Source organism: Equus caballus, chromosome 2, assembly GCF_041296265.1.
Source record: "Equus caballus isolate H_3958 breed thoroughbred chromosome 2, TB-T2T, whole genome shotgun sequence".
Lineage (NCBI taxonomy): Eukaryota > Metazoa > Chordata > Mammalia > Perissodactyla > Equidae > Equus > Equus caballus.
The window spans coordinates 2852394-2879890 of NC_091685.1; the positions used below are offsets into that span (position 1 = coordinate 2852394).

Genomic DNA, 27497 nt, shown 5'->3' on the forward strand with positions numbered 1-27497 from the left:
TTTGCCTGACGTTTCTACTCATCCTGTGGGTCTCAGCTTAGACGTCGCTTCACCATTTTCACGACTGGGGACTCCCTGTGAGTTTATAGAGCACTCTGTACCTTCTCTACCAGGACGCCCACCATACTGTGCTGTCACTGCCCGGTGCCTGCCATCACCACCACCACCATCTGCGACCTCCTTGAGGCCAGGCCAGAGGGCATGATTATGATTAAAAGCAAACAACAAGCAAGCATAAATAACACCTACCTTTTTCAACATTGGGTGGGTCAATCAATAGTTTGGAAATTCAATCAAAATTCTGAAATAAACAAACAGGAAGGGACAGAGAGAGAAATATTGACTGCTAAAAATTATCACTAATAAAAAAGAAAAACACGTACAAGAAATTGAGTGCCTACTATGTACCAGACAACATGATGAGATTTCATATATATGTCATATATATAATTGAAACTCCATAGCTGTACATTTAGGTAATTCATTATCCCCATTTTACATATTTGGAAATGGAGATCACAAATGTTAACTAACTTCCCCAATGTCACAGAACTAGAAAGTATCAGAGTCAGTTGTGGCTCCAAAGTGCATGCTTTTTCATCTGTAAGATACTGAGCAAATGGCGATAATTGAACCAACCCGTTAAAGTAATCAAGCTGAGGAACTCATTTTATACTTACTACCTTCTGACTTCAAAGCCCCTGCTTTTCCCACATTCAGCAAATCTTTACTGATCCCCGCAGACGCAGAGATCAGAGACAAGGTCCCTGTCCTCAGAGAGCGCAAGTTCTAGTTGGAGAAACAGTCAGGCAAACAGCCAAATGCAACATGGAGCCTGAGGTGTATGTAATGGGGAAGCATGAGGGGCTGGGAGAGCAGCCATCAAACAATCAGATGCTGTCCTGGAGCCCAGATCCGGGCCTGGGAACCCATTTGCTTATAGAATTGCTCAGTTCCATGGTCCCCGAGGCCCCGCCCTTGGCTCACCTTGCTCCTCTCTGCTACAGTACAGACATGTCTCCTTGCTCCGGCCGTCTCAGTTCCACGGGGAGCCGTGCAACTTCTATGACAAGGAAGTCGAAGACTGTGTTACCAACAGGCCCTGCAGAAGTCAAGTGCGATGTGAGGGCTTTGTTTGTGCACAGACAGGTATAAAAGGTTACAGGAGTGGGAGGGAAAAGCTAGATGGCACATGATGCTGGGGGGCCTGGCTACTGCCTAGTGCTCAAGACCAAGGTCGTGTGTCAGACCAGGAGGCTGCCTTGTCCTTGAATTTTTGACCTCCCTTTACATGTATTATTTCGTAAAAACAAGCCTAAAAGTAAGTGTTATTGTTATCCCCATTTTACAAATTAGGAAATTAAGATTTGGAGAAGTTACTTCCCCGAGATCATAGAGCAGGTAGGTGGAAGAGCTACAATTAGGAATTTGGGGATTCAGATTACATTCACTGACATTAAGGACACCAAGAGGATGTGTGCTAGAATCAGAAATCCTGAGTGAAGTCTTATTTTGACTCTTTGACCTAGGAGAAGTCACTTAACCTTTCTGCATGTTGGTTCTCTCAACAGAAAATCGGAAGTGAGGTTAATACCTACAAGTGTGTTATAAGCATCAGGTGACACAATGGCCATGAGCACTCTTTGCAGACTGTGGGCTCTGCCGGCTCTCAGAGGCCTGAGGCTGAGTACAATGTGGCAAAGCCTCCAACAGTGAAATAGGGCGGCCAGCATCAGTCATCTCCGAGAAATCTTTGGAGAGATAGTCCCTGGCTTTTACATTTTTGCATCACCAAGTCCAGCATAAATACACCTAAAGCGTAATATAGTCAGTAAAACATTTCTGATTAAAGGAAGGAAGGAATAAAGGGACAGATGGATGGTCAGACAGAGGAAGGAAGGAAGGAGCACACGAATGAATAATCATCAGCTGCAGAACTAAGTAAACACTTGTCTTTTCAACTCATTCATGTAGCTAATTCAAGCTAACATATGCCTCTCCATTTCTTCAAGTCGCCAGCAAAAATAAGAATATTTTGCTTCAAATTATCTCGATGGGAGGTGCAGCTCTCTACATTCACCGTGCTTCAGGATATTGCAGGAAAGAGTTAGGGATTCTTAGAGCAATTTCTAGGGCTTATTGCAAATGCAAAATTCCATCCAATAAATCTGAAAGACTTTTTTACAGTGTGTCCACGGACTCATTATGGCCAGCGTTCCGTGATGCTGACCACAGCCATAATGGTTACTTGGGCAGGCTCTAGTTTAAACGCCTTGTAAGAAACAGTTTGAAAACCAGATTGTTATTCTTTTGCCTTTAACCCCTAAGAACTTTGGTTCAAGTGACCAGACACATGTCAGGAAACAGGGTCACCGGTCGCCTTATGGCTTTACCCCAAGAACATACAGATAAGAAAGGAAACCAAGTCAGTGGGGCAAAGAGTTTAAAGGAAGCCAAAGTGCTGTGAATAAGTTTAAACATACAGTGCAAATATTTCTATCGTCTAAAAATAGTCCAAGTAGCTATGGTGCTGAAGACAGTGTGGTTTAGTGGGAAGAATTTGTGATTAGACACTTATAGGTTCCAATCCTGCTGCAAATATTTATTAGCAATGTGGACGTGGCCCACAAAACACGAACTGTAGGAATAACAGCACTTATCCACACCTACCGTGAGTCAGTGCTGTGCTATTTGCTCACTTAAAGCCCCAACAACCCTGGGGGGGCAGGTATGCTGACTTGCCCATTTTACAGATGAGTAAATTGAGGCGGGGTGGGTAACATATGGAAGGGCACACAGTTAGTACTGCTTACACGACCCACCAAACCCACCTCCTCTCCCCAGCCTCAGGGAGCCGAGTGCAGACTTCCCTGCTGCCTGGCCACCTGACCCCTCCCTGTGAGGCACTTCCTCTTTCCCCACCCTTAATAATCTCCCCTCAAAGCTTCCAGAAATGCAACACTGGCCTCTCTGCTGATGCCATTACTGATCACCTGGGGACATGAGGACTAATTGTTCCAGAGCATTAAAGGCAGCAAAGTGTCTGGCGCACAGTAGGTGCTCACGCGATGTCAGTTCCCCTCTGGACAGCCACGTGACTGTGGGTCACACCCTTTCTCCGTCCAGGGAGGTGTATAAACCGCAGACTTCTCTGCAATGGGGACAACGACTGTGGAGACCAGTCAGATGAGGCAAACTGTAGGAGGATTTATAAAAAATGCCAGCATGAAATGGACCAATACTGGGCAATTGGCCGTCTGGCCACTGGGTAAGTTACCGTCTTCCCATTGTGTGGATGGGAAGACACAACACTGCATGCAATTCTGGAGAAGAGAGAGGAAGGGAGCTGATAGAAGCAGCGTTCCTTCTTTTTTCCTTCCTGGAAAAAGACTGTAGTGTCAGTGGATGCTTGAGGCTGCTCTCTGAGGACACTTCCAAGGAGCCTGAGGAGCATGTCCCCTAGGGAGACACGGGCCACACGGGGTGGGGTTAGGAACCCCAGGGACAAGTTGTGCATGGAGACCACACAGGCTCCGGGCGAGGGCTGGGGTGAATGTTTATCTCACACCTGCTATGTGACTGTGTGAGGCGCTTTCTTAGCTCACCTCGCTCAACTTGCGAGGGGGGTTCCGTCTTTTTCTGCATCACTAGGCCCCAGCAGAGGGCCTGGTCCAGAGGAGAGGCTCCTAAGTAATTAGAGAAGGAACGGATTTCTGGGATGGGCCTGCAATCGATCTGTGTTTCAAGCTTCTGGGGATCTCTGAGTTGGTCCAGTCCTCTGGTGAGGTCAGAGAGCAAGGTCAGAAGAGGCGGGACTGGCCTGGCGTTTGTCCTGCTTGCCTGCCACCTTCTGCAGTTTCTCAGCCTCCAGGAGGGGGAGTGCAGACCCCTCATATGCAGTAGAAACCGTCCTGCGTGACGCAGAGTGGGGAGGACAGTGACCATGAATGGAAGTCACCTTCTTCCTAAACAAAGATCACATCTCAATCCTGAAAGGCTGTCATTAGACAGAGAGACCCCTCCTGCAGCAAGGCCTCCCGTCAGGACCACCTTATGAGCTAGTTATTATAATCCCCACCTCCTGAATAAGGAAATCGAGGCCAGGAAAAGTCACGAGAGCTCCTGGGGTCACACAGCTCGGGAGGGTGACAGAGCGGACATTCGGAGCCAGTGGTAGAGTCCGCTGCACCCTGGAGGAGGGGCAGACGGACAGCTCCCTGGCTGCGGGACCTCGGGCGGGCCACCTCTCTGTGCGGGGCTTTCACCTCGTGGTCTGTAGAGGAAGTGGATAACACCCCTCTGTGAAGGTCTGTGAGGACTAAAGAAGCCAGGGTGATTGTAATCGGCTCGTGCAGTGCAGACTCGCTTCATGAACCAGACCCTCAGACTTCCGAATCCTGGCCTACCAGTTGCGGCTGGCCGTGAGACCTGGGGCAGGTCAATCACCCTCTCTGTCCCTCACTTTCCTCATCTGCAAAATGGTATAATAGCAATACCTATCTCATAAGGTTCATCCTCACAAGGGTGAAATGAGCCAATAGGTGTAAATTAATTAGAACAGTGCCCCACAGAGTAAGCACCACATTATATTTGTTAAATAAAATAAATAAATATGCACTATTATGATACCTGGAACTCTGTCTTGGGAAAGAGAGCCTAAGACAATTCTGTTAGGAACAGAGCCGAGGCTGTGGGGGCGGAAGCTGCAAGGAGCCAGAACTCCTTCCACAGAGCCTTCTGTGGAAGAGGAGTTGGGATGGAGGCCGCCCTGGGGGAGGTGAGGGTGCTGTCCAATGAGAGGCTGCAGCCATCCTCTCTAAATGGACATAATGGTCTCCACTGCCCAGGGCTTTGGGGACACTAAATAAGGCAGTGCTTGGAGCCACCCACTGCTGTGTCTGTTTCCAGTTAGACCCACAGGAAACGATGACTGTTTTAGTGCCTTGTGATGGGGTCACACAGAATTTCAGAAGGAATCCACCACCCTCTCGAAGCACACACTCTAGTGGGGGCAACAGACCCATAAATAACAGCACACATTTGTCACCGACCAAGCAGTGTTCTGCACACCCAACACGTATGTTCTCGTGTAACCCTCTCAACAACCCTGTGAGGGAGGTGCTTTCCTTGTCCCTGTTTACAGATGAGGAGACCGAGGTACAGAGAGGTTAACTGGTTTGCCCGAGGTCACGTAACTAATAAATGGCAGAACAGGGATTTGATCCCAGGCGTCTGACTCCAGAGCCCGTGTTCTTACCTGTTATGCTAGACCATTCTTGTCAGGCAACTGTAATAGTACAGAACAATAAATGCACAAGGGGGTGAGCACGAGGTCTTACGAGGGCCTCTAACCCAGCTTGGTACAAGGATCAGTGGAGCCTTCCCACAAGGCAGCAACAGAGCTCATCTTGAAAGATAAGAAAGAGATAAGACTGTGAATGGCTGGAAGGGTGTTCTGGGCACAGGGAACAGCACTAACACAAAGAGAAGGAGCAGAGCAGGTTGGAGGAAGAGCAGGACCTGCAGATGGCTGCAGACTGGATACAGTGTGGCTGGGAGCAGCCAGGGACAAAGCCGGAAAGCTGGTTCCATCCCATATCAAGGGCCTTGAATGCTGTGCCAGGGAATTTTGGTTTCACTTAGTAGATCTACCAGTCGAGATCACACACCTGGATTACCCTAACTTGCCTCCTCTGTGTGCCTCCCCTACAGGATAAATTTGTTTACAAACCGTTTGGAGGGCCCAGTTCTTGATCACAGGTATTACGGTGGTGCATGCTCCCCTCATTACATACTGAACACGAGGTTTAGGAAGCCGTACAACGTGGAAAGCTACAGCCCACAGGTACGTCACAGCCAGGATGCCACTGCAGGGCGGTGGAGGGAGCACTCGCTGAGGAGCCAGCTAGCGCAGTTGAGGGCCGGCCCTGCTCGCTATGGGTGCTCACATGCATCACGCTTTCCCTTTGAGCTTCACTTCTTCAAGTGTGAAATGGGTGGTTCCTTCCTGGAGCCTCAGTGGTGAGGCCGGCATGCTGTGTCTACTAAGAGCAGTAGTTGTAGTGGCAGTGATCATACTAACAGTAATTTCACTCGCTCCCATGAAGAGAGCCAGCCCGGGGGTCTGCTGGTTCAGACGGGGCGCTCTCACACCGAGGCCCGAGTTCGTTTCCCGGTCAGGGAATCACACCAACGACTGCCGGGTGTATACTGTGGCGGCTGTGTGTTGCTGGGATGCTGAAAGCTCTGCCACGGGTATTTCAAAGTTTCAGTGGACCTTCCAGACTAGACAGGCTAGGAGGAAGGACCTGGCCACCCACTTCTGAAAAAATTGGCCATGAAAACCCGGTGAACAGCAGCGGAGTGCTGTCTGTTGCAGTGCTGGAAGGGGAGAGGCTGGCGCACAAAGACCCAGCCGATTCCACTCTGCTGGATGCGGGCGCCAGGGGTCAGAATCGACTGGACGGCACCAACCACAAACCATGAAGATAGACGTGTGCTTAGGACCTGGAGTCTCAGAGGCTCGGGGGCTCTGCCATTTCCCATCTGTGTGATCCCACGTGTCCCTGTCTTTAAATCGGGGGTCATCGTGGTTCCGCCCCCCTGGGAGAGGATTAGGTAACAGGTGTAAATGCTTCGTGCACACAACACCTGGTTAGTGGTGAGCCCTCAGGAAATGTTAACTCTGGTTGTTACCAAGCCCTGGCCTGTTAGAACCATAATGGTTCAAAGGATAAGTTAGAAAATGCCCTCCTGATAGAAGCCTGTGCTGTGCTTAACACGCAGCCCTAAAGCTAGCCTCACAGAGAGGGCTCAGGACAGACGATGCTACCGCGTGACACATACCCTTGGGACCGAGGCAGATGCCGTTCCAGGCCCGGCTCTGCACAGCCCGCCGTGTCACCTTAGGCTGAGTTCCCTGTCTACTCTGCCTCAGTTTCCTCATCTGTAAAGTGAAGGCGCTGGACTCGGTCAGCTGGATGGTAGCTCCCACTTCTAAATCTGTGCAGCCCTCAAGGCTGGTGCTGCCTCCTCTCGCCACCCTGCTCCAACCCTGCACAGACTTGTTGGCCAGAAAAGAAGAAAGGGGCTCAGGAGAAACAGGCCCTCCCGGCCCAGGCCCACCAGCTGCAGCCTCTCTGGCGCAGGTGATCGGCCTTCCCACGGCCGGTGCTGAATGCTGTGCCAGTGATTACCGTATAAACTCAACCCTCAGAACAAGCCCAGTGCGAGGAGGTATCTCCATTTTACACGTGAAGAAACTGAGGCTTAGAGAGGTGAAGTCATCTCTCCAAGGTCAGACGACTAAAACTGGTGTTCCACCCCAGGCCGCTCTCAGAGTCACTCTGCTCCCCTTCCTTCCTCAGCAGCTGGGGTGTTATGGGAACCGCAGACATCCAGAGCCACTGGGAGTGAGGTGGAGACAATTCAGGTCTGGTCACTCCCGGGACACCGAGGCAGCACCCTTGGCAGCTCCCCGTGCACAGGACGATGAGCACTGACTTTTGAGCCAAGAGCTCTCCTTTGCAGCCTGCCTCTCTGCCCCCAGCCCACCCTCCAGTTCCACTGCCCTTCTGTCCCAGAACGATCTGAGGCTCGCTGCCTCCTCTGCTGGCCCATCTTTGGATGAAGTCCAAATTTCAGAGGCGATCCCAGAGCCTCAGCACATCCTCTCACGTGCCCTCCCTTCCCCTCGCTCTTGCGCACTAGAGTCCCTGCAGCCTCTGCAATTCATCCTGCTTTTTCCCGCCTTTGTGCCTTCGCCTCCGCGCCTTTGCCTCCTCTGAGCCCACAGCCCCGAATGCTCTCCCCCACGTCTGCCAGTTGGAATCCAAATCAAGCACCCACCTCTGAGTACCGCCCCGCAGTATTGAGCACCTGTGTCTCTCCCAGTGGATCAGGAGCCCTGGGTGGGGACACAGTTGGCCCTGAGTTTTCTGCATTCAGAGCACCTCGTCAAGAGCCCAGCATGTGCACAGCGGATGTCTGTTGACTTGGACTCAGCTGATCTAAGTCAAATGAAGTAAGAAACGTTTTCTCTTTTCTTCCTTTAGACTCAAGGCAAATATGAATTTGCGCTGACAGAATATGAGTCGTACTCAGATTTTGAACATAATGTCACAGAGACAGCAACTAGTATGTCTCGTTTCAGCTTTGGTTTTAAAAAACCTGGAATATTTGAACTTGGCATTAGTTCAGCAAGTGGTAATGCCAAGCATTTTATTAGCAGAACCAAACGATTCTCTCACACTGTAAGTACCCTTTCCTTCCACTGCTCTTTAATTTCTATGTATTCGTTTGAATTTTCATGCCCACAGATGGTCTGTATTCTGCATCTCTACTAGTCCCAGCAACCAGTCATATTTCTGTTGTCTTAAAAAGCTTTTCATAAAAAATAACTTGGTCTTACATTAACTCACTTTTTAGAAAGACCAGGCGGTGGTGGTCTTCCATAATTATTTTCTCTCATTTTCTAATAAGCTTCTTTCCTTAGTTTCCATTAAGCTTGAGATTGTAGCCTTTCCAGACAAACCATCTCTGGAGACTTTTCACCCCCAGCAATTTGACTTCCATCCTAAGCATTCAGCTGAAATTCCCCTCTGAATGCCACCCAAGACTCGTCTCTGACTTCTTGGGGCGTCTGGTGGAGCTGACCACACCACCACTGCCTGTTTCTCCTGCTTTCTTTCTGCTCTTATCAGTTTCCTGCCTGGGTTCTAATATCCCCACCTGTACTTTATTTAACTTGTGGACATCTTCTCTTCTTACTCTCTAGCCACCCCGGGCAGCCTCTTCTGCTCGCCTCCCCTCACCTCTGCAAGGACAAGCCAAGCCCTTCGTCACTGCTTCTGACCTTTCTGTTCAGCTCTGACCGGCACCACCCACCTTCCTGGCCTCATTACCTGGATGCCTTGCTGACACTCCAAAGCAAGTTCTGCCCCTAAATTTTCTGTGTTAAATAGCAGTTTTGCTCCTTCTACTTCTCCAGGCTGAGAGTTTCAGAATGGTGCTTGGCTCTCTTTCCTCTTCATTTCCACATTCATTGGCCACCAAATCCTTCAGTATAATTCTCCACCCTTCTTAATCTAACTCTGATTACATCTTAACCAGCCCAGGCCCTTTCATCTCTTGCTTGGCCCCCCTAAAGCGTCTCCTGTATCCAACTTACCCCTTCAAATTTATGGGCTGCCAGAAAAATGTTTCTGGGGTACTAATCTATTCATATCGTCTGCTCCCTCGCCCCCATAAGGTGATGGTGAAAGCCGGTGACTTAGAAGAGGTGGGATCGGACTGGGAAGTGAGGGGATGTGATATTGGCAAACAGGTGACAGGCAGACGTGAGGAACCTTGAATGCCAGAGTGAGGAAGGTGCATTTCGTTCTCTAGTCGCTGGGAGTTTTCAACCTGGATGTGATGTGATAGAAAATTAGTCCAAGGCAAACATGGAGGAGGTCAAGATGTCTACGGTGATTCATATGAGAAAAAAGAGATGGTGAGGGCCTCAGCCAGGTCTCTGCTGCTGCAAATGGGTAGCGAACATTAGTTAGACTGTCATTGTCTTTCCCTATTCTCCCTTACCATCTAGGCTGTGAGCTCCTCGGGGGCAGAGGCTGTTTCTTTCATCTTTAGATTTAGGATGGCGCTTAGTAGGTGCTCAAGACTGAAAGACTGTGATGAAGGATTGGACTGATTAAAAGGAACTTACCTTGTGAGGGGAGAAAACAAAGAGTCTCATCCATTTGCTCACTCCGTTTCACCTTCCTCCCTCCTTACACAGCCAGTTATATAGAGGGCTTACGTTGTGCTAGGCCCTTCGCTAGAGACTTGAGGCCTAAAGACAAATATAACATGGTTCTTGCCTTCAAGCTCCCAGTCTAATGGGAGAGGTAAACGTGTATGCAGATAGCTTATTCTTAATTTTGCACATTGGTTGTAATACAGCATGCTATCCACTATAAAGGAAATATAAGCAAAGTGCAATGCAACCCTGGAAAATGCAGTGTGTGTCTCAGAAATTCAGGGATGGTATCAAATAGGCAGCACAGCTAAGCGGGAATTTAAAATATAAGTAGGTGGGTGTCAGGCAGAAAAGTAGGGGAAGAGCATTTCAGGCAGAAGGAACAGCATGAGCAAAATCGTTTTATGAAAGAGAACGGCAGATGTGGGTAACAGCGAGAAGGTGACGAGTGCTGATGTACGGTGTGGACGGCGGGAAATGGTAAGTTATGGGGAGGAGTACTTCAGGGTTGTAGACATTGACACAGAGAGACCATGGGGGACAGATTGTGAAGTTCTTATGTGCACAGTAAGGGAGTTGATTTTGTCCTGGAGGCAGTAGAGAGTCAGTTCAGGGTGTGTTTTAAGCTTAGAGGGGCATTCTAATAATACCATCAGAGTTTTCGGCCGTCAACTCTGATTGGAGCATTGAAGGCAGGCTGGAGGAAGAAGGGTGATCAGTGGGGAAGCTCCTATTATAACCCAAGCAGGAGATGAAACCTAAAATATTTAGAAAACTCATGAACAGAGCACCTCGTGACTGCTTAGGTTGGAAGGGCGAGGGAGCAGGAAGAGGCATGAGTCGTGGGGCAGGACTAGAACGGGCGAGAGCAAGGCAGGAACCTGAGGGGCCTGGCGGTGGGCACGGCCGGAGCTGGCATGGCTTCATAGAGCTGATAGGTCAAGCTGGCAGGAAGTTTTAAGATTGGGGCAGAATGCACCTTCCGCACGTTTCCCCTCCGCCTCTTCCTTTGCCGACATCCTGGTGGAGGAACCTCTCCCCTCAGAGCATCCGAATCCTCCTGCGCGCTTGCACCTCATCAGGATCACTGCGTTTCAGTCCGCCTCACCCAACAGGGGTCACCAAACTTTTTCTGTAAAGGGCCAGAGAGTAAATATTTTAGGCTTCATAGGGCCATACGATCTCTGTCGTAACTACTCAGTTCTGCCATGTAGTGGGAGAGCAGCTATGGACATTAACAAATGGGCCTGGCTGCATTCCAGTAAAACTTTAGCCACAAACCAGGCACCAGATGTGGTGTGCGGGCTGTAGTTTGCTGAGTCTTGCCATGAACGGCAATGTCCAGCCTTCCTGAAGCCCCAATTTTACTCTTTCCTGAGTGGATTTTCCTTAGAGTTTAAGAAGCACAGACGAAGAGGTTGCCTTTGTAGGTCAGCAAACCCCGTCCCTCATCAGAGCTGCCCCCTGCGCACCGGCTGCTCCTTGCCGTGTCTGTTTCTGGTTACCCACCCTTCTCGTTCCTTATGTGTTGCTGTAGTGGGGTGAGTTAAGAGCAAGCTCTTCCAAGCCGAAAAGGACATCAGAATATTTATGAGACATGAGGGCTTGTCAAAGAGGCCGTCTTCCCTGAAGCATCCTAAAGGAATCATAAGAGTGCTGACCCCAGGCCACGACATTGGATGGTATTTGTAAAGTTCATCTTCTCGTTCCAGATTCCTAACTTTAAAGGTCTGGTTTTCCCATGTTGGTATTTCATTTAGAAAAGCACATTTCTGCACGCGCGTTCTGACCTTGAAGTGGCCCATTACAAGCTGAAACCCAGAAGCCTCATGCTGCATTACGAATTCCTTCAGAGAGTCAAGCAGCTGCCCCTGGAGTACGGCTACGGGGAGTACCGGGACCTCTTCCGCGACTTCGGGACCCACTACATCACCGAGGCCGTGCTCGGCGGCATTTATGAGTACACTCTCATTATGAACAAAGAGGCCATGGAGAGAGCAGGTACTGCCCGCGGGACTGTGGCCTCCCTGGTGGGGCACGTGAGCTCCGGGAGTCGCTGGGCCTACTTTACTCTCTCTAGACAATGGCATCCCGTCTCACGGCTCTAAATGCCGTCAACATGCAGGGGACTCCCGAGGTATGCACCCACCCTGGACCTCTTCTCCACGCCCCAGAGCTTACGGCCAAATGCCTCCTTGATATCTCCACTTGAATGTCTTAATGACCATTGCAAACTTGACATGTCTCCAAAGAGAACTTTTGCTTTTCTTCCTCAAATGTGTTTCTTACACAGGCATCCACATCTCAGAATGGTTCCACCCATCCAACCAGTGGATCAAGCCAAAAGTCTAGAAGTCAACCTCGATTATTTTTCTTTCCTTCTAATCTATTAGCAAGTTCCATCAGCTCTATTCTCAAATTGTATTTTCTCTCTCTCTTTACTGTTACCACCTTAAGCTCACCTCAGGACGAGTGTTTCGCAAAATTTAATGTGAATGCGAATTATCTTTGAATCTTGTAAGAGAGAGATTCTCGTTCAGTAAGTTTGCAGTGAGACACAAGATTCCACATTTCTGACAAGCTTTGAGGTGATGCCAATGTTGCTGGTCATAGTTCACACTAAGTGGCCAGGTTGCAGGTTATGACCATAGCCTCCAAACCAGAACCCGCCTCCCACTCTTCCTCTGCAGTCTACTCTCCATACGGAGATTCCAGGTCTTTCCAAGCACAGTCAGGTACGAGTCTAAGGGGTGAACCCTGCTTCTCAATCCAGTATTCTTTCCTACATCACGACATTTGTCAGCTTAAGGGACCTGCCCTGGGTCACACGGTTTGCTGTGGCGGAGCCAGGCGTTGGTTGTCAGTCTAGTGAACTTGCAAGAGGACCCATGGTACATAATGTAAATTTATGTCAGCGTGGCCCCAGTCTTGCCAAGATCGAGGGTGCCTTCCTCCATACCAGTAGTTTCAAAAGTAGTTTTCTCAGTTCCTCAGACTGCTTCCTATGAACGGGCTCTGTGATCAGCTAAGTGGGGAAAGCATGATAGATCCCACTTCTGGAGTCCCGCAAACACTGCCGTGAAATGACTTTGCCGCTTCTGCTACGACACTGCTCATACTTACTTGGCCACAGAAGCTCTTTTCTTGTAATACTTACTATTACAAGAATTCTAAGAGGTATTCTCATAGATTCATGTTTCAAGGAACATGCTTGGGGGACAACTGACCTACAGGAATGTTCCTAGACAAGCTTAGTCATCACAGTCGCTCTCCTCTCCTTGTACTGGCCTCAGTGCTACGGAAAGGTGCTTACAAGTCCCACCTGAGATTCCAGCAGGCCCAGGAGAGAAGGATGCCTTGGGGAGAGCTAGGGAGGAACCAGTGGCAAAGGATCCAAAAATGTTGAAGAAATAAGGGAAGTTGGCTCCTTCCCTTTGCCAGGTCCTATACCCGACACTCCACCTTCATCATCTCAATTAATCAATCAACAAACTCTTTCTCCTGTAGCAGAGAATGGAGAGCGTGGGCGAGGGAAGGTGGACAGATCACTGGATCAGCGCCTCGAGCCTTGATGAGGACCCGCAGTTTTAGAAAACAGCTCTGAGCGCTCTCCCTCTTTGGAGGGCAGCAGACCCCTTGGAATCTTTGAGGTGGCTGGAAGGGGCGGTTGACACTGCTCTCTTACGAGGTCTCTGCCCTGAAGCTGCCTGCATTTCTTGTCATCAAGCTGCTCACCCATTCATTTGAGTCTGAGTCCCTGCGGGGCCCCAGGACATCCAGGAAGGGCCGGGCCTTTGGAGTCAATCACAGAAAAGGGACAGGACAAATTACCTTCAGGTCCTGAGCCTCTTCCTTTGCTTTCAGATTACTCTCTCAAGGATGTCCTTGCCTGTGCCAAAAATGATTTTAAGATTGGTGCTGCCATCACAATGGTCTATGTCAAGCTGGGTGTGTCGGTGGACAAATGCCAGCGTATTCTGAAGGAAATCGAAGGTGAGTGGCGGGGACGTGTGACTTCTATGCTTCTCAGCTTTCCCTCTCTAGCACCCTTGGATCCAATCTTTCTTTAAGCTAAAGACTGGATATTCCAAGGCATTTCGATTGAAATAATAGTAATTCATTCAATCAAAATTTACTCCTACTATGTGATGAGTATACAAAAGTGAATAAAATTGTATTCCTACCATCATGGTGCTCCCATGCAGGAGGCAGACAATGAAAGAAGCAATGGCAAGGCAGTGATAAGCACCAAACGCCAGTGTGGAGCATCAAGGCGGCTTCCTAAGGGAGGGATTGTTTGAATTGCCTCTGGAGGAGTAAAGTGTCAAGGTTGTGTTTTAGGCAGAAAATAAAAAGATCTAACAATGGAAATTTACTTCAGGGTCTGGGAGTTGGCCTGGCTAGTGGTGGGATCTGGGGTCGGGGGCAGGGGGAGGAGGTGGGGAGGCAGGTAAGGAAGCTAGTCCTTACCTAAGCCAATGGCAATACAGAAGAGCAGGCAAAGCCACAAAGTGTGAAGCAGGGCCCATGAGGCAGGAGAGACCAGGAGGTGGGTATTGAAGCCAGGAGGTAGAGCCAAGTGTCTGGGATCAGGGAACTTGGAGGCTATGCAAGGGAGCTGGGAATCCACACAGCCCCCGGAGTTGGAGAGAGGCTGATCCGCGGCGCTCAATCCCCGAGCCTCTGCGCCCCGAGCAGCTCTCCTTCCTCTGCTCTGGTTGCTAAGCTTGTGCCTGGATGATCTGTGAAGAAAGAGCTCCATAGCTGAAACAAAACAAAATAAAACAACAACCACAAAAACTAACTGGTGGTCTAGAACCATCTCTTGCACTGTTACCGATGTGTGGTTGATGTTGTTTGTTCATTTGGTGGGACTGGGTTGGAAGATGCGTCTTACACAGGGAAGCGTGCATAAAATGTAGGTGCTGTTTAAAAAGGCTTTGTAAAGGAAGCTCCCACTGGTCACTAGGTAGAAGCTTGCCAGCACCTCAGAAGCCCTTGCAATCACAACTCCGCCTTCTTTTTTGGAGATAACACCATCCTGACGTCTGCGTTAAACACATCCTTCCTTTCTCAGTAGTTTTACCACCCACAGGTATCATTAACCAATATGGCTTAGTGTTGCTTGTTTTTGAACTTTTACAGATGGCATGTAATCTTTTCTATTCTGTTTTTTTTTATTCAACATCCTGTTTTTGTGTAATTCATTTCCATTGCTGCATAGTATTTTATTGTATGAATGTAACACTTGTCTTTGTCCATTCTACTGTTGAATTTGCGTTATTTCCTATTTCAAGTGATTATCAGCAATGCTTCTGTGAACATTCTCGTACCGTTATCTGGTGCACACGTGCAAGTGTTTCTCCAGGGAATACCCAAGGAGTGGAACTGTTGGATTGTAGAGTATGTACTTTTGCTAGACTAGACAATGCCAAGCTGTTTGCTAAAATGGTTGTACCAATCCACACTCCTACCAACAGTATACAAGACTCCTTCTTTATGATGCCCAGGTGTTGCAGGCTCAGAGCTGAGTGGTCACTTCACACCAGTTCCTTTGGCATGGGGCACACAGACGAATTAGAGTGAGAATAACTCACAGATATGATTGAAGGCTTTCTAGCAAACTCCGTGAGAAGTCAAAATAATGATCACTTTAGAGTAGACAGTCTTCAGAGGGTATCTATCACATGCAGAGCCCAGGCTTTACAAATGTCCCCACCTTTGACATCCACACAAGGAAGTGATAGAGCTTACAGCTTGGCCAGGGTAGTTGGGTAAATTCTTTCACCCCTAGAACCTAAGATTTCTTATCTGCAAAGTAAGGATTATATAGTCCTCTTTCATAGTGAAGATTAAGTGAGTTAATACTCATACAAAACTTAGATTAGGACTGACACGTAAATCATCAATAATCCCGCTACCTATCTATCAATCTACTTACCTATCTGTGATTTATCAATTTATCCCTGTGTATGTATGTATGGATGGATAGATGGATATATCTACCCACCAATCTATTTACCATCTATGGTCTATCAGTCTATCTGTAGGTATGTATGCATCTATCTATCTGTTTATTAGCTCTCTATCTTCCATAGACTCATTTAGTGACTGGCATTTATAGGTGCTCAATAAATATCCTTTCCTTGTCCTGCCCCCAGCTTGTGTCATATATGACCGGGTGAGCCTCTTGCACCATGACTCCCTGGCTGGAAGGGACATGTCTTGTCTAACAGCATCCCCAGGGTAAGCTCAGTGAATATTATGGTAACCAGGTTGTTGGTTGGGTTGTAGTAAACTCCAGAGTGAGAAAGTCAATCCTCTGACATGCTGGATCTCTGTCCTTTCCAGAAAGAAACAAGAGAAACACCATGGTGGATGACTTGGTGGTCCTTGTGAGAGGAGGGGCAAGTGAGTACATCACCGCCCTGGCATACAAGCAGCTGCCAACAGCAGACCTGATGCAGGAGTGGGGAGACGCGGTGCAGTACAACCCAGACATCATCAAGATTAAGGTACAGCTGGGCAGCTGCTCAACCCACCCTTTCCTCTATTCAGAAAACAGCTTACGAGGGGCTACTATGAGCCAGGGGATGGGACATAGAGCTCAATAAGACCCAGACCCTAATCTGGAGGCACATGCCTTATAGTGGAATATACATCTGGAGTGAACTGCTTACAATATACTGTTCCACACCAGCTAGAAACCCCTGACTCCCTCTCACTTGGGCCCCCAAGTCACTAAAGGAAATGAAACATCGGCTTCTAATTCCAGGCTTCTTCAATTTGTATTATTTCCATTTCATCAGAAGATCACTCATTCAGTTATTTGTTCATTTAAACATTCGTTCATTCAACCAACAAACAGTTGCTAAGTTCCTGTAATGTAATAGGAGCCAAGGCCCGGGAGGAAAGCAGGGGAAGATGCAAGGATGAAAAATACAGTCTCTGCTGAACAGTAAGATACAGACAGGCATGACGGTCTTACAGGACAGGATAGTACACGCTGCTAGTTGCTAACATGTTTGGGGCACCTATTATATTCATGACAGTCTGCCAGGGGCTTCAGGAATGTTATTTCATCTAATCCTCCCGAGGCTGCAAAATTAAGTCTGCTTACCTTCATTTGGTGGCTGATTAAAGTCAAGGTCACAGAGGTCGCATCCATCTGTGGCTGCTCAAGAGCCTCTGTTAGGTCCAGACCGGAGACTTTGACCTCTTCCCTCTCCTCCTGACTTTCCTGTGGGTGTGGTGAATAACAAATAATGATCCGCACCACCTGTCACCCAAACAAGAGAAGTTCTGCAACCTTAAACTAAAAAGACGTTTGCTAGGACAGGACTGTCATACCCATCAGCAGTGGTAGGTCCTTGCCTGTGGGGACTTGAGCTTGGTATCCATGTCGCATCTTGCACTGTCTTCTTCTTGCTGTTGTCTGTACAGTCATTGATGGTCCAGGGTCCACCCCCTAGAGATTTACTCTTGCAGCCAAGGAGGGGAGTTGAGGGGCTGGAGCTCTGACGGGAGGTGCTGCAGTTCCCAATGCTGGCAATTTCCCATAGTATCTTTTTTTGTGTGCCAAATGCATAGTTGCTGTAGAGCAGGAAGGCTGCCATTAAGATCCTTTCTTCTGCCACTTATTTAGTAGTGACACTTAGTATATAGTTGCTGGCAAGCATCAAGAAAGATAAAGTCAGCCACAGGTTGCAGGTAGCTCCAGAGAAATCTGGAATTGGCTGAGGGCATGGTGACATTGGTTGGTATCACATTTGGGCATGGGAGAGAACAGAGTCCAGGGGAAAATAGATCCCTGGTACTTACTTTTTATTTATATCTTACCTAAGTCTCTTTTTTTGTTAACTGAGAGTCAATGGATTGCCCAGGTTGCCTATCTAAATAGGTTGGATGTACCAGCCTGGGCATCGGGAATGTCAAGTGCCACGCATATGACGTGATATGGGATGTGGGGGCAGAGTGTGTGAGTGTGTGTGAGAGAGAGGGCATGTTAGCATGCTAAGCGTCTCAAAGAGGCCTGCACACCACCTCAGAGCACTTTACTGAAGGCACGAGGCTTCCCAGTACACGTAGGGTAGAGTGGAAAGTCACACCCACTCTCAGTGTCGTGCTATGAAGGGCTGTGTGGGCTGAAAGGGGCAAGACATCAGAGAATGAGGGGCGTTTTCAGGAGTAGGGGAGGCAGGATTGTTGAAGGTTTTTATGCACTTTCTCTGAAAGTCCGTAACCTGAGTTGGACACATACATTGTGGATGTCTCACTCTTGCTGGCAAGGGAAAACGGCAGATGCCTTCACAATATCTCAGAACCATTCTTCTCTGCAAAGTCAGCTTACCAGGTGGCTGGAGTGGCGATTGCTTTCCAGGACAGCAGAACCCACTAGATAAGCAATGCCTACACAGAGTGTTGGCCAAGGCTTATGTACATGAACCAGTCTTGAAGATCAAGATCTGAAAACATGATTCCTGCGGAAGGCAGGTGGGCAGGGAAGGAGGCCCCAGAAGAGCCCATTCACACTGTTTACCGGCAAACTTTAGACACAGAGAGAGAGTTCTTTTGTCAAATAAGAGTTAAGAAAAAGCAATGGACAAATAAAGAGAATTTTGAAAACAAAAGATTGAAATTACATTCAAGATGCAGAAACAAGCATATGTCTAAAACCAGAAGTAAATTTTAGAATGCATTTGCTTTGAGATTATAATAAAATTCAAGAAAATGAGGAATTTATGAAATAAAAAATAGAAGCTGAGATGTTTAGACACTAATCAAATGAAAAGGAAAGTGGCGGAATATATGAAACCAAAAGCACAGTAGCAGAATTAAAACTTACATTGGCAACTATAAAGAACAGAATTGACGCTGCAGAAAATTGAGTCAGTGATGTGGAAGGTACCATAAAAATGTTCTTGTAATGCAAAAGCAAAAGACAAAGAGATTAAAACAATGACAGAAAAGAAATGTGATGGACAGAGAGTACAGAAGTGGAAATCTACAACTCAGAGACCTCTTCCTGAGAAAGAGACGAGATTAAACGTGAAGATGCATTAATCAAGCACGTAATAAGGGTAACACTCCTGAGCTGATGATGCAGAATGAACAGCTGAGTGAAAAGTTGGCAAAAGTACTGAAAACGAAACAATACTGAAACACATCCTGGTGAATTTGTTTTACTTTTAGGAAAGAATATATCCTACAAAAGTAAAAGTCGTTCTGGCCTTAGAATTCTTTGCAACACTAAATGCCTCAAGACAATGAAGGGACAACCACAAAGTCTTGAAGAAAATGCCCAGTGAAATGGCCATTAGTGGATGAAAAATCCCAAAGACATTCTGAGATATTAACGAGGTCACATAAAGTGTTGCCAGATTTAGCAAATGAAACTGCAAGATGTCTGGTTAAATCGGAATTTCAGATAAATAAGGACTAATTTTTTAATATAAGCATCTCCCAAACATTTCATGGGATATACTTACACTAAAAAATTATTTGTGGTTTATCTGAAATTTGGTTTTAACTGGTTATTCTGTATGTGCTGGCAACCCTAGTCACGAAGTCTATCAGCTGTGTACATTTCTGCAACAGTCAGGGTGGTAGGCTGTGGTCCGGGACCCGGGCTGATGGAGAAGTCATTGCGCAGAGCCTGGGCATTGCCTGCCGCAGAATGGAAAAAACAGAGTAGTGCATGGTGCTCACACAGAGGTCAGGGAAGCCTATGGTGTGCTGCAGTGAAACAACCCCTAAACCTCAGCGACTTAGTACAACAAAAATTTCTCTCTCAATCACACAACGTGTCCCAAGTGTATTGGTGAGGGGGCTTTTACAATGCCACCCCGGGACCCAGGCGAGGGAGGATGTATCTTGTCATGTGCTCCCAAGATGAGCACAGCAGTGGGGAGGGAATGGGGAGTCACCTCCCTCGGCTCCGGAAGCTTCAGCCTGGAAGGGACACTCCCTCTGCTCACCTTTCCCTGCTCAGAACATGTCACGTGGCAAGCCTGCCCTTAAGGACAGCGGGGAGTTGCAGCCCTCCCACGTACGCAGAAGGAAAAGAAGCTGATGTGTTTGGTAGGCAGTGATAATGACCATCACACCTTTCTAAATCAACTTACCCCAAGATTCTCTGGAAGCAAATTCTCTGGCCAAGAGAAGGTTCATGGTACAGACATGGTGGTGGCACCGCCTGGTGAGATGATGTTGGGCGTGGACTGCTGGATCTCACCCCCAAGATGAACTCGGAACTTCAAAAAGGGAAACTGTGAATATATAATTAAATGGCAGATAACCCATCCGCAAAATAATTTTGCCACAAATGAAATCCTTAATGTATAAGGAATGATGCAATTTATAAGAAAGACACATCTCAAAGGAAAATAGGCAGTGAATAGGATGAATAGTGAAGAACTCAGACAGTGAATAAGGATGTAAAATTTCGAACTTCTCTAGGAATGAAAAATGAAAATTAAAATAACCAGGCACTATTATTTTTCACCTATCAAATTGAAAATGATTAAAAATCTATAACATTCCATGAAATTGAGAGCGACGAGATGGACACTTTTATAAAATGAGATGGGACTATAAATTGGTACAATACTTTAAGAAAAGAACGTAACCATATACATCCAAAACCTTGAGAATGGTTATAGCTTTTGATCCAGTAACCTCAAATGCAAGAATTGAGTAAAGAAATAACTTAAAAGTTGGTAAAGATGTATGTGTAAAAACATGCCTTGTTTTATATTATTTGTAGTAGCAAAAGAGAAAATAAAGGAAACAATCAAAAGATTCACTAACGGGAAGAGTTGAATAGACTGTCGTTCATCCCTGCTCCAGGACACTACACAGCCATAAGAGATCATTTCATCAAGGAATAGAGAATGGCATGGAAGAATGCTCATAATATGACCTTAAGTGAAAAAAGTAGAATATAAAAATGCGCTTTTCTTACGCCACCAATTTGCTGTGCATATCTGTCCATCTACCTATCCAAAAATATATACTGAAAGGATACAAACCACAATGGTGACAGTTCAGATCCGTTTCCGCTACTTATTGTGTGACTCTGGTCAACCCACTTTTCTGTGCCTCAGGCTTTTCATCTGTAGAATGGGGATACAGAAGACTACCTAGCTGGTAAGATTGTTGTGCAGCTTAACTTAGGTAATGTTTGCATTCACTTCAGCGCCTAATCAATGCTTGCTATGACAACAGTGATTTGTTCTCATTAAGAACGGCCCTCACCAGGGTCCATTATAGAGGACGGCATGGACTTTAATAGAGGACACCAACATCTCCTTGCAGCAATATGAGAAATAAAATTTTCACAAGGGCAAGTGTGCTGAGCATCCAATGATCAATGTGAGTAGTTGGGACTGTGTATTTGGGGGAGAAATGAGGAAGAAAGAGGGAGGGAGGAGTTGAGGGGGAAAGGAAGGAAGAAGAGAAGAAAAGAGATCAAAAGACAGGGAAAAGGGACCAGCAAGCCAAAAACACAGATAAATGAGCCAAGTTAAGTTAAAAAGGGACTGGGAAGTCCTGGAATTGCTGCTCAATTCCAAGGCCAACCGTAGTCTGCAAGATTTGGAGAACCCTGGCAGAGAGGTTGGAAATGGCAACAATCAAGCCATTTTTGTCAATAATGGACATAAACTAGCAATGAAAGCAAAGGCTTGGGGTTAGAATCCTGGCAATACTCTTTTATGAGTTCCCCGACTTTGTTCAAGTTACTTACCCTCACCTGAAATGGGGCTCATAATTGCTGCCCTATGACGATGAAGTGGGATCATATTTGCAAATGGCCCCCACAGCTCCTGGCGCACAGGATATGTGCCAGGTATATTCCAGTTTTGCTGCTGACTTGCTCTCTCCTGGAGCAAATCTCAGTGCTGGTAGGAAAATGCCTGGTGGCTAAAGGCAGCCTTTCAAGGTGTTCGGGCAGGGGATGCAGATCGTTGGAGGAGCCCATCACTGGCGTGCAGCAAACCCCAGCTTCCCTCGCAGCCCGCCCCCGTGGGTGGCCAGCAGGCTGGACGGTTCTGCAAACAGCCTCTGGATCAATTCATTGACCACAAAACGGTGAGACAATGGGACCACCAAGGGGCCTTGCTTTGCCCACTGGAGTAAAGGTCAGCGTCAGGTGCATTAAGAAATGGAAGCAATTTTCTTCCCACCGGAGGCTTCTATTAGGCATGATTGCCTGCATTTAGACAGACCCTAAACTCTCCAGGTCTGGATTAGGGAGGATCACAAACAAAAGCTGGAGAGGAACCCGGCCCTGGAGCTGAAACAAGAGCCAAGAGGCTCTAAACATGTGTGTTTTTGTGGGGTGTTTTTTTGGCTTTGAACATTTTTAACCACCTCTCTGGGCTTCGCCTCTGTTTTTTTCTAGCCCACAAACACCATCACATCCATCTGTGGCTTCCCCTTCTCAAACACTGCTGTGCCCACGGAGCCACCAGCGTGGCCCTCTCTGCTTCTGTGTTTCTGCTCCCCATACCCTCTCCTCCATGCCAGCTGCCACTGCCCTGCTGAGGCCTCACATCCCACCTCATTCATCCCTACACTGCCATCAGGGGTTCTCCCTAGGCTCCCGTGGGTCCCCAGAGACACCGAGCTGAGCGGTGTATAGTCCTGATCTCCAGGAGCTTGCAGTCTAATTAGAGGGGGAAGAAAAGAGACTTCAACACACAAAAATGTAATGACCACAAAGGAGCCAAGAGAGAATTTGTGTCGGATGGGTAGTACAGACGGTATTCTGAGTGTTTCCTGGCAGGAAGGTGTTCTGTGAGCCTTGGAGGTTGGGAGAGGCTTCCTGCTGGTGGCTCTTGCGTGACATGAATGATTTTGACAGGTTTGGAGTGGGGAGTGGTGTAGGGACAATGCTCCTATAATGCTTTCAAAGAGCTACTTCAAAATCACCTCCTCTCCCCTCCAAAGACAGATCAGCCACCTGCTCCGCTCTCCCCATCACTACCTTCCGCCGGCACCTGGCTGCCTGTGAGAGCCCGTTAGAGTGCCCGTCTCCATCTGTGGAGGCTGGGTTTCCTGAAAGCAGGGCTTTTATCCGAGTCGGTACTAGTGCTCCATGCCTGGCACTTAGGAGTACTCAGTGAGTGTTTGTTGACCTGAACTTGAATGAGCTTATTTGTGGATTTTGGGTGGGGTGGGACACAGAGAGGATGGGGCATGCATCTACAAGGTGTGACAGACATTTACTTCCATACGAATCCGCTGGTGGTCCCCGGGCGTCGACACCTCGCCGACACCTGTGGGGCCTTGCTTCATGCTCCTGCTTGATGAACGCTGCCTGTTGAAATAAATGCCTTTCCTCCCTGCCCAGGCAGAACCTCTGTATGAACTGGTGACAGCCGCAGACTTTGCCTACTCCAGCACAGTGAGGCAGAACATGAAGCAGGCCCTGGAGGAGTTCCAGAAGGAAGTCAGCTCCTGCCATTGTGCTCCCTGCCGAGGGAACGGAGTCCCTGTCCTAAAAGGTGCTGATTCCGGGCAGCTGGCGTCCCTCATGGAAGCCGTCATCTGGAGGGGCTGGCTGTGGGGCCTGGGCACGTTATCAAACCCACACCCCCTCCAGAGTATCTCGAGAAGAGTTTCTGGGCAGTCCTAGGCCTCTGCCCCGGCCCTGGGGCTGTCATAAAGCTCTCTTCATTCTCTGAGGGGAAGAAAGAGCGCCCTGGCCCGGTGGAGCCTCTGAAGCTGAGCTCCTCCGCCCTGGTTGTGCCTTAGAGCCACCTGAGTCCGGATCCCTAACGCGAGGCTCTCTGGAGGAGGCCCCGCCCCAGGTAGTTGTAATCCGCGGCCAGGTGTGACTCGCTGTCACTGAAACGCCCGCCGCCTGGAGCACAGAGAGGTGGCACCGGACCAAGGAGGCCCCGCACTCAGGCGAAGCGCGAGATTCCTCTGAGGCGGCAGAGCTCAGCCCAGGCTCACGCGAGGGTCACCCCGGGCGTTTGTCATAGACACGGAGCCCTGGGCCTCGGCCCAAAGTCAGCCAAGTGCATCCCTGGGATGGACCTTAGAAAAGCCCACCAGCGGATTCCGCTGTAGGGCGAGGACAGGGAGGCTCTGTGGCTGGACTCCCCGGCAGATAGGACCCATGGTTCGCTGACCTTGTAGACTAGTGGGACAGGGAGACTTGAGCAAAGAGTTACGCTGCTGTGTACAGGTGTTAATCTCCCGAGACATCAGGATGCAGGCCACTAGCACATGCTATTCTGGCCATCGGGGTACCCAGGTTCCAGCCGCAGAGGACACCGTGGGTGACAGCAGCATTAAACTAAGGACAGGAGCAGGCTGAGACTGTGTGGTCTCCACCAAGGAGTGGGGGTGGGCTCAGGGAGTCTCTCCTGGTCAGAGAAGGGGCCCAGGCTGAGCAGGAGAAACTCTTTGTGCATCTCCTGAGAGTCCAGGGCAAGAAGATTGGGAGTGGCGGCATCGATGGGCCACCAGAAGTTGATTGCTAACTTCAGGGGTCACATCCAGGACCACTGCTGTGGGCAGGGCAAACTTGGGAGAGGCTGGGACCCGAGATCTGATGCTCCTGTGGTGATGGGCGAGCAAAACTCTAAGGAAGAGTCTAATCCAGCAAGACGCCAAAACAGGGATCAGGAGCAGCTTGTCGCAACAGATCCCAGCCCAGGGAGCCAGCTGCGGTCAGGGCAGAACCCCCGTGGATGGAGCGAGCTCAACAGAGGGGACTCCAGAGCCAACCTGTTCTCAGGGAGAAAGAACTGGCTAAAGAAAGGATGAGACATCTAAGGATAGTGAGTTCCCCATCACTAGAGGTATTCAAGCAAAAGCTAGACAGTTACTTCTGGTGAAACTGAGAATCAGTGACCATTGGCCCCAGCGACCTCAGTAATGTAGCTTTTGACCCTGAAAACTTACAAGTCTAGGTCAGATGTCAGCTAATGAGTAGTTTTCCTCAACAACTCCATATAATTCCCCATGAACACCCTTTCATGAACAAAGGATCCTCAAGAAAGGAGTGGGTATTCTTGGCACTGAACCTTTTTATTTCAAACCACTCAACTAAATGTTTGCCCGATTCTAACCTACTAGGAAAGCGGCAATGTGGAGGGCTGGCTTCACGAGTTCTGGGCTTCGCATGGTGTCATTCACTCTCTCTGCATTGCCTTCTCAGAGTCACGCTGTGAATGCATCTGTCCTGTCGGATTCCGAGGCCCAGGCTGTGAGGTCACCGATCGGAAAAGTAAGGAGTCTCTGAGAGTCGGCTGGGAAAGGGTACTCTGGGGAAGTCCAGAGAACGTTCAAAAGGGCAAGAGCAAGGAGGGGGTGCGGGGGAGGGAGCTGGACGCTCTGAAACTCGAGGCCCATCCTGGCTCCCGGCTTTATATTCGTTATTTTCACAAACGGAGAGTGCTTCATGTTGCAGGACTCCTGATGCCTGGCGCTTGCTTCTTGTCTTTGGAAAGCTTAGCTTCTTTTTTTTTATTTCGTGAACTCTTATTCATCCCTCAAAATCCAGCACAGATGCCCCTCCTTCTGCAACAATTCTTCTAATCCCCCAAGTAGAACGAGTTAATTCCTCCTCCTGGGGGCTCCTGTAGAACTTTGGTCCTATGCCTATTCTAGCTCTTAACACATCATATTTTGGGCCGTGCGTGTGTCTCCCCTGCATCTGTGAGCGGGGACCATATTCCATTTATCGCTGTGTCCCCACAGCCTGGCACCATTGCTGCTCAGTGACGTGTTGAATTAACAGAGGAAAGATTAGACTCTCGTTGAGATGCCATCCAGCTCTGTCTTTTGGTCGGTTTACTCTAAGAGCTCTCAACCCCCACTCTGCCTCCCTTTCTTTTCCTTTCTGTGACTTTTTAGTAATACCATTAAAAAAGGAAATGGCACATCCAATAAAAACAACAATGTATTAGGTACTTTACTGTGTACCAGGCACCTTGCTGAGTGCGTGGACACAGCTTGGGTTCAAATTCCATCTCCATCATTTAATAGCTGTGACCTTGAGCAACTTCCTTGACTTCCTTGTGCCTCAGTTTCCTCCTCTGTGAAATGGAGATGATGATGTTAACTACCTCACGGACTTGTCTTCAGTTTCTCATGATGCATATAAAGCACGTAGAATGGTGCCCAACACATTGTAAGAGCAAAATAAATACTGGTTAGTTTGTTTTAGAGCAAAATAAAGAGTGTTACTTTGCATTTGACACATATTAACTCATTTAATCCTCACAGTGACCTCAACAAGTAGATATCATTACCATACCCGTTTTCTAGATGGAAAAACTGAGGCTCAGTGGGTCGCTCACTAACCCGCCTGGTGGTCACACAGCGAGTACGCACAGGTTCAGGTCCAGGGTCCGGGGACACTGCGTTCCCTGTACCTGCCCGCACTGCTCCCTCCCCGGGAGGTGCTCAGGGCTGGCTTCCCTCCTCTCTTCCTGTCCTGCGTGTGTCTCAGCAGCCGCGCATGCTCTCCCCGTGAGTGTGCAGGCGCACAGCCGCAGACTTCCACCTGTGGGAGGAGACCGGAACCCTCCTCCTGCAGCCTTCCCACTGCACGAGTCGGGAGCGCCCAGAGATGTCGAGTAGTGCATCCCGAATTACGCTGCCACTTAGTGACTCAGCCAGACACACATGATCATGATGGACGTAATTAATTATTTGCCAATCTCATCAACAACCAAAAACTCCTCCAGGGAGAAACAAAGGTCCCCGGGGGCGGGGAGCACAGTGTGTGTTATCACCCTGTCTGAAATACACGGCGCTCACACTCAGTAACGGAGCTCCTGTTTCACACCTTGCGAAGACATAGCCCATCCAGCGTCCTATAGCTGGGAAGTGTCTAAGCTGGAAACCATTCATTCGTTCATTCATTCAATGAATATTTACTAAGGACCTCCTATGGGCCAGCTTAGGTGCTGGGATTCAGTGGTGAGCAAATCACATACTGTTGCTGTCATCACAGAGCTTACTCTTTAGTTAGAAAGACCAATATCATTTGAATTGTCCCAGAAATACATGTAAAGTTTCAAATGTAGCAACTGCTATGAAATGCCCTGAGGGTTTAAAATATGGAGAATAGATGGGGAGTTAGGGGTCAGAGAAGTTTTCCCTGAGGAAATAACACTTAAACTGAGACCTGAAGGGTGAATAGGATTGACCAGATGAATAGAGGAAGAAAGAATATTCTGGGCCAGGGGGAACTGCATGTGCAAAGGCCCTGTGGTGGAAGGGAGCATGGCAAGCACGATGACCTGGAAGGAGGACAGTTGACCAGAGTGGCGAGACCGGATATTCGGATTCCCAAAGGCTCTTGGCTTATATACCCCACCCCACTTGTAGGGCACCAGAGTACAATAAGAGCTAATTAATATTCATTGGCCTTCTTTCTTATAGATGTCCCCATTGATGGGAAATGGAATTGCTGGTCAAACTGGTCTCCGTGTTCTGGAGGACGTAAAACAAGACAAAGGCAGTGCAACAATCCACCTCCTCAAAACGGGGGCCGCCCCTGCTGGGGTCCCGCGGCAGAAACACTCAGCTGTTAAGGAAGGGAGAGCTTCCAGCAGATGACGCGCCTGCGGACTGCGAGCAGGAGAGCTCTGAGCCCGGGAGCTCAGGCCGGCTCACTCCCACACCAGCTCCCGCCTGCAGCTGGCCCAAGGGTGGAGGGCAGTGCCATCAGGATGTTTAAAATAAAGATGTTATTTGTAAAACACACATTGATTTGAGCGAATAGTTAACA

At 48.4% G+C, this 27497-nt stretch overlaps 1 protein-coding gene across 3 annotated transcripts in view; it reads left to right on the top strand.

Moving 5' to 3' along the window:
* C8B (complement C8 beta chain) overlaps positions 1–27472 on the top strand; it is a 36266-nt gene extending 8794 nt beyond the window's left edge. For all 3 annotated transcript variants that reach the window (XM_070247574.1, XM_070247567.1, XM_014737502.3), the window contains 10 exons: positions 1008–1149; positions 3127–3268; positions 5713–5845; positions 8055–8252; positions 11500–11740; positions 13604–13732; positions 16091–16254; positions 23094–23247; positions 24915–24983; positions 27149–27472. In XM_070247574.1, coding sequence (XP_070103675.1) covers positions 1008–1149; positions 3127–3268; positions 5713–5845; positions 8055–8252; positions 11500–11740; positions 13604–13732; positions 16091–16254; positions 23094–23247; positions 24915–24983; positions 27149–27300 — 1524 coding nt within the window. In that variant the 3' untranslated portion in view covers positions 27301–27472. The remainder of the gene's footprint in view (positions 1–1007; positions 1150–3126; positions 3269–5712; positions 5846–8054; positions 8253–11499; positions 11741–13603; positions 13733–16090; positions 16255–23093; positions 23248–24914; positions 24984–27148) is intronic.
* Positions 27473–27497: the final 25 nt, after the last annotated feature.